Source organism: Panthera uncia, chromosome C2, assembly GCF_023721935.1.
Source record: "Panthera uncia isolate 11264 chromosome C2, Puncia_PCG_1.0, whole genome shotgun sequence".
In the NCBI taxonomy this organism is placed as follows: domain Eukaryota; kingdom Metazoa; phylum Chordata; class Mammalia; order Carnivora; family Felidae; genus Panthera; species Panthera uncia.
In genome coordinates, this window is record NC_064810.1 from 77,132,119 (window position 1) to 77,147,484 (window position 15,366).

The 15,366-nt window shown below is 39.9% G+C and overlaps 1 protein-coding gene across 13 annotated transcripts in view; it reads right to left on the reverse strand.

Annotated features, from left to right (window-relative positions):
- Positions 1 to 15,366, reverse strand: part of LPP (LIM domain containing preferred translocation partner in lipoma) — a 679,983-nt gene that overhangs the window by 10,429 nt on the left and 654,188 nt on the right. For all 13 annotated transcript variants that reach the window (XM_049629520.1, XM_049629513.1, XM_049629514.1 and 10 more), the window contains one exon: positions 4,809 to 4,987. In XM_049629520.1, the coding sequence (XP_049485477.1) occupies positions 4,809 to 4,987 (179 nt within the window). The remainder of the gene's footprint in view (positions 1 to 4,808; positions 4,988 to 15,366) is intronic.

Here is a 15,366-nt window from a genome sequence, read left to right on the forward strand (position 1 = left end):
TTTTTCTCAGAGCAGATTAAGAGGCTGCAAATATAGGCTGTGCATTCAGCCCTGTCTCCTGGAAATTAGGGGTAGCATTTGGGAAGGTGTGAAATAAGACATGATCTGAAATGGCCACGGATAAAAGCTGGTAGAGGTGAAAAAAAAAAAAAAAAAAAGGACAAACAGACTGAGCAATTCAGTTTTTTCATGGTAATGGTTTTAAGATTAATGATGTTAAAATTTATCTATTTGTAGTGAGACTTAAAAAGAAATAATGATAGTAATCTAATACTTTGCAGAGCACTTTATGGTTGTCAAAGCATTTTTACATACATTATACTCTATATGTACATATTAATTTTCTTGGCAGCAGCCAAAAGGCATCTGTATGGCTGCAATCTAAATAAATATGAATTAAGCAGCAGATCAATTGATTGCTCTGAAAGAAAAATTAAAAGGATCAGGGTACAACTGCAGCAGTAATCAGAGTTGTTATAATTGGCATTTTATGCAAGAAGTTTACACTCAGTGGTAAAAAAAAAAAAAGAAAAAGGAAAAGGAAAAAAAGACTGCTTTGGACTACCTGATTATTTTTGCATCTGGGTCATCAGTAGTGAAATAAGCAGGCTTCTGGAATCCGCTGTAGAATTTCCTTTCCCCAAGCCCATCGGGACTGTAAATTCTGTGGGGTCAGAAGTCTATCTTTTCTATCATTGAACTGCGCGCCTGCCCCTATTTCCTCAAGTAGAATTACTTCTCTAAGATAAAATATCTTTCCCTGAATTTGCCTATTTTAGTAGTGATTATTTGCACATCTTCGGGGATCACTCTACTGTGAGCTTCCAGCTGGCAGGTTCTGCTCAGTCTCTGAATCTCCAGAAACAACTTCTGTGACCAGGGCAGACAGTAGAATTTCAGGCTACCACTCATAAAATGAAGTGTCTGCCATTTTGCTCTATAAAAAGATGTGACTTGGACCTTTATGTTCAATCTTAAAGTCCTTCCTCTTTGGAAAGGCATGAATTGTGTTCTCGCTGAGTAAGGATTCCTTCCTACCAATTGGCCTCATTTCCATGATGGGAAAAAACAAAGGGAAGACAGGAAGTGGTTTCACAGTCCCCACAGTGTTCCTTGGCCGGCATTTTAAAGACTGTTCTAAATCCCACGTGGTCTGTTTCAAAGCTCAGCTCACTCAGCAGATAATAATAATAATAATAATAATAATAATAATAAAAGTAAATTTGATAAAAAACACTTTTGATGGCTCAAATGGCTACCATATATTGTGTGCTTATTAAGTGCCAAGGCTTGTTAAGCGCTCTGCGCACTTGACCTCGTGTTTTTACTGACAACAAATTATGAAGAAATAGTTTTTATCATTTCTGCTTCATAGCCAAAGAAGCCAAGGCTCAGAGAAGGACAGTCTTAATCATATTGTGTCCTGGCACATTTCTGGCAATCAACAAATGGATGCTGATTAAACAAATAAATGGATGAGTGTAATGTCTCTGATAAGAAAGCACAGATAGTGAAATAAAGCCTCAACACAATGAAAGGTCAGTTAAATAAACCTGCTTTTCAGAGCTCACTGTCCTGGCACTGGGAATACAGAAATAAACTAGGACTCATAGAGCCAGACTGGTGAGGGAGTTCTATCTATTTCTGCATTTGTGCTATTAAGTGCAATATACATATCCTGCCATATTGCAAAAATGATTTAAGGTGGTAAGTGTAAAATTTTGTGTGTGTGTGTGTGTGTGTGTGTTCTTTATTACTAATCAGGCTGTGTATGTACTAGCTATAGCTGACTTACAAAACTCTGCAGAACACAGAGAGGAAGATATAAATTCAAACAGGGGTATAGGGGAGGGTTGAGGTCAGGGAAGTCTTCTCAGAGGAGGTGGTAATTGAGTTGGACCTTGAATGAAGGCCATTTAGGTGAAATGGGAAAGTGTGTGTGTGTGTGTGTGTGTGTGTGTGTGTGTGTGTTGAAGGTGAGGGTGGACACAGTCAGTTTGCCAGGGAACTGGTTTGAATAGTCATCTGAAATAGGAAGAGTTGCTACCTAATAGGATAGAGGACTTGGGCCAGCATTGACTGGAGGCAGTTATGCAGGGGATGGCCCATTGACAAGGCCTTACAAATAGTGTTTGGGAAGCTTGTTACTCAAAGTGCTGTCCAAGACGATCGGGGAGACTGTCAGAAATTTGGAATTGGGAGGTCCCACCTCAGACCTACTGAATTATAATTTGCAGTTTAACAAGATCCCTAGGTGACTTGTAAGCACATTAACATTTGGGCAGCACCAGTTTAGAAGACAGGATGCTAAGAAGGCGAGATCAATCTCTTCTCATGGGCCTTCCGTATCTCACTTCCACTCTCAGGCTGCTCGAGTTACAGCCAAGCAAATCTTCCTTGAATGTAGAGACGCCCTTCCCCACTTCACCCTTCTTTATTTCCTGAGTGGTTCCTGCTGTCAGGAATTTCTGTTTCTCACTTAAAATACTTTTCAGATTCTGCTTCCAGAAGCCTACCCAGATCCCGGGGCCAAGTAATCTCGGACTCTGCCAGTTCAAGCCTTCGCCTGTGCCTGTCTCATCGTGTCTGGCCCCTTCTGCCTGATATCACACATACTCTGCACTTATTCCCTCCCCTCCTTCTGGCAAGCTCCTTGCTGACAGGGGTTTTTCTTGGTGTGTCTGTGCATTTTCTACTCAGGCAGCTTCTCTCCTTGTATCTCTCTCCTTTAGCACGGAGCACCCAGAGGGCTCTCTGCAGATGTGGCTCGACTGAATTGAAAGAGATTTTCTAAAAGCTTTCCTTCCTAAAAGACCAAGCCCAAGGCCCCCCAAAACCGTCTGCAAAAGAAGGCTGTTTCCCGCTCTGTACCCTCTCGTTTGCCTTGCAATGCCCACCCTGGGTGAGGCTTTTAGCTGCTTTGTGTTCTAGTACTTTCAAGGCTCAGAAACAGGGTTCTGTAAAATTTCTCTCTTATTTTTCTTTGGGAAATCATGAAAAGATCAAGCTTTTCCCCCTACATACCTGCCAATCATGCAGACAACATTATTTAAAAAAAATAATTTGTGTTTTAACATGCCATGGAATTAGTGGTGGAGGGGGAGAGATGGGGGCTGGAGATGGTTTTTGCCTTTTAGCTGCTCAAGTCTGCTTGTCTGGAGTGTTCAGACCCACACACTTATGTCACCAGTCCCAAGTCTCTAATTATGCTCCTCACTCTTAGAAATGAAAGATAAATGGCATAGATATAAACTTCCATTTGTCAGAATTGATTTCCTGTTTTAATTGGGGGGGTGTAATAGATCCGTCTTTTCCAGCAACAGAAACATGTGTGCTCTGATTACATCTATCAGTCTTGGATTCAGGGAAGTCTAAGAAAGGAGGCACACAGTGACAGAAACACACTCCCCGTTGGTATCTTTTCACTTCCCTTAAATAGATGCAGGTTTTTTTCATGTGTAATTACAAGCTAAAAATATCAATAACGTGAAGTACAATTTATGCTGTGACTGCCCTTTCAAAGTGAGCCCTTACTTGTCTAATTCAGGTTGAGAATTCCTGCCTCTGGGGTTTTATAATTCATTCAGCCTCACGTCTTTTGGTGAGGTTTTCCCTTTCTTTGCTACTTGGAAAGTGCTAAGGAAATTCATTTTTTTAAAATAGGAGTCTCAAGGCCCCAAACTGCTTGTGGCAAGCTCCTCCTGGTTGTTGACAGTCAACAGAGCGGTGAAAAATAACCCACAAGACCGCACATCTGGAGGCCATAGAATGGAGACCCAAACTGGTGAGCCACATGAGCTTTATCTCCGTGAGAGCTTTGGACTATCCTCAAAGACTCAGACTGCCCCGTAAGTAAGCCAGAAAGCTTCCGTGCCTCCCATTTACAAATCACTGCTATAGCTTTCATATGGTTACTATATATTTGTAATGAATGTCATCAACAAATCAGCCAACTAACAAAGGGGCCAAATAAAAAGAAGGCAAAACAAAAAGCATACAATTTTCATGAACACCACAGCTATAACAGAGGAAAGGGGGCCCTGTGAATGACAGAACTGAAGGACATATTTTTCCAGGCCCATGAGTAAGTTCCCTTGACCTTGAGACTCTACTTTCTAATCCTCTTCATAAGACTGCACAAGACTGCACGCATTAATTTTATCGGAAAGCATCCTGAGGGGGAGAAGGCCTGGGTAGGAAAACAGGTTACGGGAAGATGTGACAGCTAATGGTATGACACGGACCCAAATACGTGTGAGGCCTATACTAGGAAGACAGACTTGATTGCTCTGTGTGCACGTCCGCCTCCCTGTGACCTCCTATTTGTAGACTGGCAAGACGTAGAGGTCAGCGCCAGAGAGAACTGTGGACTATTACACCTGGGGAGCTTTAAGACAGGCTCTGTTCTAATGACCAGACTGAAAAGCTCGGAGAAATTGAGCGGTTTGTCCACTGTCACACATCTTGTTCGTGTTGAGGCCAGGGAGGGCTACCCTGGTATCCTGCCTATTTCCAACGTACATACTCTGCAGCTGAGTCAACTTTCTCACAATCAGAGACACACAAAGATGTGACGGATGAGCCCCAGGCAAGCCTTTGAGCAGAAACTGGGGTGAAGGACCAGATGGATTAATGGACACCCGTTCCTGGATTAGAAGAGGGGATTAACAAACTCCATTTTTAAGGTCCCATCAAATCCTGAGATCCTACAGCTCTGTGAGAGAAGAATGTGTGGCCCAGACACCAGGCAGTAAGGACAGACTCTTGAGGGGACTGGCAGGCTCGAGGGGACAGAGTAGACTGCCTACTTGTGGAAGTCCTCAATGCAGTGAATGAGGCCACCAGCGTCCACGGTGAATGGGATCCCGTCAAGGCTGCGGTGGCACATGACACAGGTAAAGCAGTGAGGATGATAGGCCTTTCCGGTGGCTCGCAGGATCCGCTCCATGATGGGCTTGGAGCACACACTGCACTGTTCCAGGGTGTTCTGGGGAAGGAGAGATAAATACCAATGTTAAACTGGGACTTGAGGAGCTCCACGTATTTAATACCTTATGGCAAGACAAGCAGTGTTTGTTACAGACACAATTAGCTCATGTGCCTATCACAGTACTTGGGAGAAAGCAGAGTGCATACCTTTATTATAGAGACAAAGAAACACGTAAGGTACATCAGGCGTCTTTTCTAAATTCACCCAGGTAGTAGGTGGCCAACCAAGCATTTAGAACACATGTCTTCTGACTTCCGTCCCTTTTCTACCACTATTGCAGGGTTGATGGCAAACATTTCTGTAAAGGCACGTACGGTAAATATTTCTGGTTTTGTCGCAGCAATTCAGTTCTGCTGTCATAGTGTGAAGGCAGTTGTAAATGCACAGGACTGTGTTCCAATAAAACTTTACTTACAAAAGTGGGCTGGATTTTGCTCACAGCTGTAGTTGTTTGACCCCCTGAACTGCATAACCAAGGTTCTCCACTGGAAGAACACCTCACTATTCTAAAACTTGATGAGTCTTCAAAAATCTGGGAGGGTCACCAAGGACCTTAAGATTTTAGGAGGGTCTGCCTGATGATGGAGACTCACAGAGCATGCCAGTTGTAGAACCCAAACAGGGCTCAGCATAATCCATGAGGCTTTTGATTATTTAAAGCTTTGATTCGAACACCACCTCCAAGTTTAGCGTTGTGCACGCTGGACAGAAAAGAAAGTCAACTTATCTGTCTTACAAAATATGCTGAGCTTCAAAAAACGAAACCCTCACCAAAAGGGATACCATATATTGATCAGGACTTGGAAAGATTGATAAAATTGGCTATTAACTTTCCATCCTTCCCTAGAATCCCATACTGTCTACTAAACAACCTTGTTATATGCTATATTCCAAGTGAGATGTCTGGACTGATTCAGAGTTTACAATCTAGAATAAACCTGGGATGGGGATCTTATTAGAAAGATGCAGAACTGGAAGGGATGTGGAAAGTAAGGAGTAATTTCCCTCTTACCATGAGAACCTTTAAATAGCTCTCACACAAGAAATGCCTATAGGTAGATAACTAGTGTGCTGATGTCTCAACCACAGCAACAGTCTCTGATTGGCTTTCTTGTTTGCATCTCTCCTTCTCTAACACTTCCCTGTTCCCTAAGTGACTTCCAGTTTCCTTTCCAACACACAGATGTGACCAACTAACTTTGCTTCTAGCAAAAACTTCTATAGCCCCACAATGTGATAAGAACTAATTCCTTACCTGACATTCAACCTCCCTTTCTAGGGTCAGATTCCCCTAATGTCTCAGATTGCTCATGCTGTTTCAAATTTATGAGAAACTTCCATAATTCTGTGCATTGGCTAATGCCTAGAATGAACTACAGTTTATCATCTTGAACTTTCAAGGTACAGGTCAGAAGGCAACTCTCCAGTAAAGCCTACCTTGATGCCTTCAGTTGGAATAGATTGCTTCTTTGTCTACCCTTCCTGAGTACTTACAGTGTTCACTGTATTAAAATTATTTGCACATTTGTCTATTTCTTCTATTAGACTAATCTCTTTAAGGGAAGCAACTATGTCTTTTTAAAAAAAGCTATTAAATTCCGGTGCAGTTAACATACAGCGTTGTATTAGTTTCGAGTGTGCAATATAGTGATTCAATAATTCTATACATCAGCCTGTGCTCATCTCAATAAATGTACTTTTAATCCCCGGCACCTGTTTCATCTATCCCCCCATTCACCTCCTCTCTGGTAACCATCGGTTTGTTCTCTGTAGTTAAGAGTCTGTTTCTTGGTTTGTCTCTCTCTCTCTCTTTTTTCCTTTTGTTCATTTGTTTTGTTTCTTAAATTACACATATGAGTGAGATCAGATGATATGTCTTTCTATGACTGGCTTATTTTGCTTAACATTATACTCTCTACTTCTATCCACGCTGTTACAAATAGCAAGATTTCATTCTTCTTTTATGGCTGAATAATATTACATATGTATCCCTCATCCATTCATCTGTTGACGGAAACAATTATGTTTCCATAATTTGGCTATCATAAATAACATCACAATAAACATATGGATGCAGGCATCCTTTCAAATTAGTGTTTTTACATTTTTTGAGCAAATACTCAGTGGTGTGATTCTTGGATACTAAGGTAGTTCTATTTTTAACTTTTTGAGCAACCTCCCTACTGTCTTCCATAGTGACTGCATTAGTTTACATTCTCACCAATAATGCACGAGGGTCCCTTTTTCTCCACATCATTGCCTACACTTGTTTCTTGTGTTTTCAATTTTAGCCATTCTGACAGTTGTGAGGTGATATCTCATTGTAGTTTTGATTTGCATTTCCCTAATGATAAGTGATGTTAAACATCTTTTCATGTATCTGTTGGCATCTGTATGTCTTCTTTGGAAAGAAGTCTGTTCATGTCTTTTGCCCATTTTTAATTAGATTATTATTATTATTGTGTGTGTTCATGTTGAATTGTATAGGTTCTTTATATATTTTTGGATACTAACCCTTTATTGGATAGGCTATTTACTAATATATTCTCTCATTCAGTAGTTTGTCCTTTAGTTTTGTTGATTGTTTCTTTTCATGTGAAGAAGAGGTAGTCCCAATAGTTTATTTTTGCTTTTATTTCCCTTCCTCAAGAGACATATCTAGAAAAATGTTGCTACAGATGATGTCAGAGAAAATACTGACTGGGCTCTCTTCTAGAATTTGTATGGTTTCAGATTTCACATTTGGGTCTTTAATCTATCTTGAGTTTATTTTTGTATATGGTATAAGAAAGTGGTCCAGTTTCATTCTTTTGCATGTAGCTGTTCAGTTGTCCAGATACCATTTGTTTGAAGAGACTTTTTCCCATTGTATATTCTTGCCTCTTTTATCAAAGATTAATTGACCATGTAATCGTGGATTTATTTCTGTGCTTTCTGTCCTGTTCCATTGATTTATGGAACTACATTGATTTGGTACTACAGCTTTGTAGTATAACCTGTAGTATAAAGTACAAGTAACCTTTGTAGTATAACCATTGATTTGGTACTACAGCTTTGTAGTATAACCTGAAATCTGGAATTGTGACACCTTCAGGTTTGTTTTTCTTTTTCAAGATTGTTTTGGCTATATGGAGTCTTCTGTGGTTCCATATAAATTTTAGGACATTTTTGCTCCAGTTTAGCGAAAAATGCTGTTTGTATTTTGACAGAGATTGCATTAAATCTGTAGATTGCTTTGGGTAGTATCAACATTTTAACAATGTTTGTTCTTTCAATCTATGAGCATAGAATATGTTTTCATTTGTTTGTGTCATCTCCAATTTCCTTCATCAATGTTGTATAGTTTTCAGAGTATAGGTTTCTTTACTCCTTGGTTAAGTTTATTATAAGGAGTTTTGTTATTTTTGGTGCAATTGTAAATGGGATTGTTTTCCTAATTTCTTTTCTGTGCCTCCATTATCAGTGTATAGAGATGCAATGGATTTCTGCACATTGATTTTGTATCCTGTGACCTTACTAAATTAACTTAACAGTTTTAGTAGTTTTTTTTTTTAATGGTGTCTTTACGGTTTTCTAAATTTAGTATCATGTCTGCATGACAGTCAAAATCAAGACTGCAAATAGTCAAAGTCTCTTTCTTTCTTACCAATTTGGATGCCTTTTATTTCTTTTTCTTATCTGATTGCTGTGGCAAGGACTTCTAGTACTCTAATGAATAAAAATGGTGGGGCCCCTTGGTGGCTCAGTCAGTTAAGGGTCTGACTTCGGCTCAGGTCATGACCTCATGGTTCATGAGTTTGAACCCTGTGTCAGTCTTGGTGCTGACAGTGCAGAACCTGGAGTCTGGTTCAAGTTCTGTGTCTCCCTCTCTCTGCCCCTCCCCCACTCATGCTCGCTCTCTATCTCTCTCTCTCTCAAAAACATTAAAAATGTTTTAATAACATTAAAAATTAAATTTAAAAGTGGTGGGAGTGGACATCCTTGTCTTATTCCTGATCTTAGGGGAAAAACTCTCAGTTTTTCACCATTGAGTATGACATTAGCTGGATTTTTCATATATGGCCTTTATTAGGTTGAGATATATTCCTTCAGAACCTACTTTGTTGATTTTTTTTTTTTATCATGAATGGATGTTGTACTTTGTCGAAACCTATTACTGCATCCATTGAAATGATCATATGATTTTTATCCTTTCTCTTGTTAATGTGTTGTATCATGCTGATTGATTTGCAAATATTGAACCACCTTTGCAACCCAGGAATAAATCCCACTTGGTGAATGATTTTTTTTAAATGTATTGTTGGATTTGGTTTGCTAATATTTTTTTTTTTTGAGGATTTTTGTATCTGTGTTCATCAGAGATATTGGCCTGTTGTTTTCTTTCTTTCTTTCTTTCTTTCTTTCTTTCTTTCTTTCTTTTGTAAGTGTCTTTATCTGATTTTGATATCAGGGCAATGCAGGCCTTGGGGACCATGTCTTAAGAATATATTTTGCTGTCCTATGCTATACCCAGTATAGTATCTGGAATAAAACTAAACCCAGGTTGAATGTGTGCAAAAAAAAAAAAAAAAAAAAAGGAATATTGTTTACATCCTACCCAGGCATCTCTGGGCTGGTCTGACTCTCCTGTCTCTGGAATCCATCCGAAGATGAATTGGTATATCCATCACCATCCTCTCCTCAAAGCTGTGGTTGCTGAAAGTTCTGAAATTGCTTAGTATGCCTCTGGTCACAGTCTAAACTCATGGAAACTATTAACCTATTTTCCCCCCATTTTGAAGTGGTGAAATTAAAATAGCAGAAGAACATAAGATGAAAGTCTGGAGAAAATGATGCTCTGGACAATGAGGGCCCTGCTTTTTTTCTACCCTGGTGATCTGAGCTGATGTGGCTGCAAACTGTCTTCCCAGGGCTTGTGTTTTGCTCTTCTGCGGGTTTTAACTTTTTTTTTTTTTTTTTTTTTTAAGGCAGTCCTGTAATCCTGTAATGGAGTTAAACAAACCAGAAAATGCTTGACCAGAAAATGTGTTTGTTTGCATTGAGGCTTGGCTGCAAGATTTAGCCCATTTACTCAAAACCAGCAGCAGCATATAAGGTTGAGTCAGTTTCTAAGGAAAGACTTTATGGTCTGTGGAAACACTGTTTAAAGGACAGGTAATCTGAACACTTATGCTACAAAGGAAAAACTGTGTAAAGTATGCCTACAGTGAGACGACTATAATATGCCCACAGATCAGAAAATGAAGGTTCCAAGAATACAGCTGACTGGAAGCTTGGGCTAGCACATGGTAGAGGAGGACATGTTAAACTTCTCTAGTCAGCTCCCTTTGCTGTACTCTTCTCCTTTCAGTCTCTAGCTGGTCCACTAGGAGCTGTAGACATATCTTCTCTCAGAGCAAGGATAAAGACTCTTATAAAGCTTACCATGGTAAGTGTAGCTACGATCTGTCAGCATACAAAGTTATTACAGTGTTACTGACTCTATTCACTGTGCTGTACTTTTCACCTCCGTGACTTATTCATTGTACAACTGGAATTCTGAATCACTATGTTGTGCACATGAAACTAATATACCATTGTATATCAGCTACACTTAATAAAAGACTTTTATAACATTAGAGTGGAGGGAGCAAGAAGTTCCTCTAGTCCAGCCCTCTGATTTCACAGGTGAGAAAAATAGACCCAGAGCACTGATACACTTGGATGTGAGTCATGGAGTTCATTAGGGGCAGAGGAGGGACTAATACCCCAGGTTCCTGAAACTACCTAATTCATACAGGGATCTGATGATCGTTGTGTTGCCATAGGGAAGGAAAGTTGCTAGATGAAGAATATGAATTCTTTCTCTGGCTTTGGTAGCATCTACTGTATGCCTTTGGGTAAATCATTTCTTCTCTCTAGAGCTCACTTTTCTCATCTATAGTACAATGATTAATTCCAACTCTGCAATTTTATTGCTTGTGATAGATCAGAATTAACCACAGTGGGAAAAGGGTAATGTTTCCATTACTAGAGATATACTAGAAACAACTGGACAACTCCTTGTCTGAAGTTTGAAAGGAAGGTTCATGTGCTAGAAACCTCGACTGTATAATCTTTACGATGCCTTACCACTTGAAATTCCAGAAATTACTGGTGATAGAATTTCAAGCATGACAGAGGAAGAACTTTGTGTCTCCTTATAGATGATTATTTTAAAGCCAGACTAAAAGATGCCCTCTTTGCATAAACACAGAGCTTTTGTAAAGCCAGTAAAAATGAAATGTCTAATAAAATAGTTTTTAAGGAAATAGACAAAGAAATAAATCTCCAAGCAAATAAGTGACAGAAGGGCATCTCTAAGTATGTCTGCTCAAACTGCATCTTGTGTGTGCAGTACAGGTGCTATGGCTAATGGGAGGGCTAGGAAGAAAGAGCACACGCTAGCATAAGACTGTTTCATGACCTGGTTCTGGATCCATCACTACTGCTCCTTCCCATGGATCTCACCTTCCAATTGCACTCTGAGTGCTTTGCCACCACTTTAATAAGCTACGTTCTTTTACAATCCCAGAATATCTCACATCCTTCTTCGCCTAGAGAATACCTATTCATTCTTCAAAGTTGAGCTCCAATGTCGCCTCTTCTGAAAAACACTGCTAATTCTCCCTCTGCTCCCTCTCCCTCTCCCACTGCTAATTCTCCCCGAGAAAAATAAGTCACTTCTTCCACCCCCATAGGATTATATGATGCTTCTCTGATGACAATGATATAATGTACTTGATTTCATGATTTATATCGATCTCTACAAGCAAACTGTGACCACCACCACCCTCCTTGCGTGGAGCCATAGTCATTGGATGAGCTTCCTAGGAAACAGATTCTGAAACAGAGATTTGCACATGGGAAGTTATTGGAGCTAAGATGCTTCTGCAGAGTTGTCCTTCCTTGAGGCTTGGGGGTAGGGTCTTACAACTCTGCATCTACTGGTCAATGGATACAGGATGCTCTCAAGAAGGAGTGATCTTGGGTGAAGAGGTTCCCTTCAACCAACTGAGAGTAATTACCAGAGAAGGAACTCAGCTATGAATGGTCAGGGTGGGGGGGAGGATAAGAGTCTTGGTCGTGAAGAAGGGTCTGGGCTGTACACTATAGCCTCCACACCAGAACCACCCTTGCCCAGGACCTGCACAATCCCTGACACACAGTGGGCAACTGCTGACCAGCTGTGAGGCACCTTGCAGCTTAAGTTGAATGAAGAGTCTGGATTTCTTTTCTTTTTCCAAAATTCTAGGCACCGTTTGAGGATTTTTTTTTTTTAGAATCTTGAGAAAATGTTTTAGGCAGTTACTCCGATGAAGGTATGGCTATAGGGAGAAGATGTTAGAGTAGCAGAAAGAACAAGGAAGCTTATAAACTTTTCTGAAGTGATGGCAATACAATTGCGATTAAAAGCAAAAAAGTTAAGTGAAAATAAAAATAAAATCACAAACAAATCTTGTACACTAAACTCCCAAATGTAACTGTTTTTAAATTGGAGATACAATCTGGTTGTATCTTTTCTATCCTTGGGTACAGTATAAATAACTTGTCTAATTCACAGGCAGAAGAGCTAGAAGAATCATCTGAATATAAATGAAGCCTATAGGTAACATAAGCATTAACTACTAGTTAGATGACAGAAAAAATATGTCTAAAATTTACATATTGCATAGGTGTGTGTGCATCTTCAATGGTTAGGTATTTTAAATCAAGACATATAAGTATTTGAAGATGCAGAAGAGTATAAAGTGTTGCCATTTAGAAATGTTAAAATTTTCATTTCATAAAATTAAAATGTGATCTTATATTCAATCTTTATTGTTTTTTTTAGGTACAAAAGCAGTTTTGAAACAGAAAAGACTCTTGGAAAAAACGAGGGTGACGTCTCATTTCTCGATACAGTTTTGGTCTCGTTGGGATAAAAATAACAAGAAACAAGAAGAGTTTGAAGATATTAGGCTCTTAAGATCTTTAGAAGTGACTCTTGTCCAGGAGTTTTCAACTCTTGCCCACCTCTCTCATAATCCTTGGCTTGGGGAAACAGTTACCAGGGCAGAGCATCCAAAATAAGCCCAACTCACTCCTGGATGAAGAGCATGAAAGGATGGCACCTAAGGGGGATCCATATTGTACAGTTTAAAAACCATGATTCTAGTCCAACTACCAGATTCAAGAAACTAAGGCACAGAGAGGGGAAACACCTAGTAGCGGATTTGGAGTTGGAATATTGATCTCTTGATTCTCCCTTCATTGGGTAATCCCTTGCCCATCATACTATACCTACTTCATATTTCAGAAGACACACTCCGTTTCACAAACATAAGGCATTCAAACTGGCTACCTACAAGTTATATGCATATAAATAAGGAGAGGAAATGTGTCAAGATCTTAACACAGTCTGTCTACTGTCAATTTCATTGGCTCCCACAGGGTACGATAGAAAACTCATTGTGGTACCCCCATCATCTACAACAGTATGCTTGCATAAAACGGATGCTCCCCAAATACTGGTTAGACCATGCATGAATAAACACTGGATAGGCATGTCCATAAAACAAAATTATTCTCTTTAACCATGCAAAACAGTTCTCTAGTCCGGAACTTCTCAATTGGCAGGCTAAGGCACAGTGTGTCTCAATGGGTTCCAGGTGTACCACATTGTAGAGGGTCAGAGGGGGCCAGGGGCTTCCATAGTTCCTGAGTGGTCACCTTGGGTGAGGAGAAGCCCCACCCACTGATTCCAGTATGCTGAATGCATGCCATCATTTCCCACAAGGATCATGATGTAAAGCAGGTTGGGAAGCACAGCTTGGGCTTAGGTGTTGGTGCTCCCAATGGAATAGCAATGTGGTGCGGTAAGAAGGGACGAGGGCTACAGCTCAGCAAACCTCCACTGAAGTGCCAGTGACATTATTTAAAGTCAAATAATTATATTCTGTATCTGAATTTTGTATTTTAAACTTTTTCTGGATTTTGATAATCAGTAAGTCTTCCCAAATTATGGCAGTACTTTTGGGTTTCCCTGCAGATGAAGACAGCATTTTACCTTGGTAGTTCTCCTAATAACCTGTATTATACACTTCCCTACAGCTCTGCCTCCCAGTGAGGAATACATTTCCTATTAAGAAGTTTCTTGCACTTTCCAAGTGTCTTTCACCTATATCTGTATCTATATCTTCATCTAAATCTCTGTATCTCTATTTGTATCTGTATCTAATACGTGTTTCAAAACATCATAAATAGGGGCGCCTGGGTGGCCCAATCGGTTGAGCGTCCGACTTCAGCTCAGGTCGCGATCTCACCGTTGGTGAGTTCGAGCCCCGCGTCAGGCTCTGGGCTGATGGCTCAGAGCCTGGAGCCTGCTTCCGATTCTGTGTCTCCCTCTCTCTCTGCCCCTCCCCCATTCATGCTCTGTCTCTCTCTGTCTCAAAAATAAATAAACATTAAAAATTAAAAAAAAAAAACCAAAACCAAAACATCGAAAATAAAAATGGTAAGCCCAGTGTCTTTCCATGCCTACGACTATGATGTTTTAAAACCAGAAACAAAACTCCTATTCTGTAGATGAGAATTCTAATTTTCCTAAATAGGAAAACTCTTGAGTCAATTTATGAGATGGTATGAAACCCTTAGAATGTGTTTTCTTTTGATGTTATTAGCCACACACAAAAATACAGCTATGAAACATGTAACTGGAAATTCAGTAAAATAATTCAACATTCTTATTTTTTTGTTTACTTCCACTAATTTTTTTGAACAAAACTCTTTGTACCCAATGCCTGTATTACCTCAGCTTTCATATAAATACCCTGTAAGGAAACTTTTTGCATGATTTTCTGATGAGCAAAGCAGCCAGCCTCGCCACTTAATTTAGCACTGCAGAAAGCCTAAGGAGTAGAACAAATGTCCAACATTCTGGCAGGTACAGAGGCAGAGAGAAAAAAGATACCATCCCTGCCCTCAGAGGTTCCCCATGTAGTGGGAGGAGCAGACACTTCTATAAATAACTGACTAGAGGCAAAGGGCAGAACACATTGCTATTATGGAGGAATGAGTGACGTGTGATGGAAACAGAAAGAGTAATTACTGCTGAATGGTAAGGGACCAGGCAACATGGTGATGGTGTGAGGCTGGGAATCTATCTGGGTGGGATTTGACTTGGCTCTTGGAGGAAAAAAAAAAAAAAAAAAAAAAGGACATTATAACAGGCTTTGGAATTAACGTTGTGTTACAACAAGAGTTTTCATTATCTAAATCCCAGATATGCCTACATTGAAACAAAATTCCTTTCACAGGAAGAGTTTGTAACAAAGTCAGGGTATTGAGCAGAGCTGGTGAAGGGGAACTCCACACTG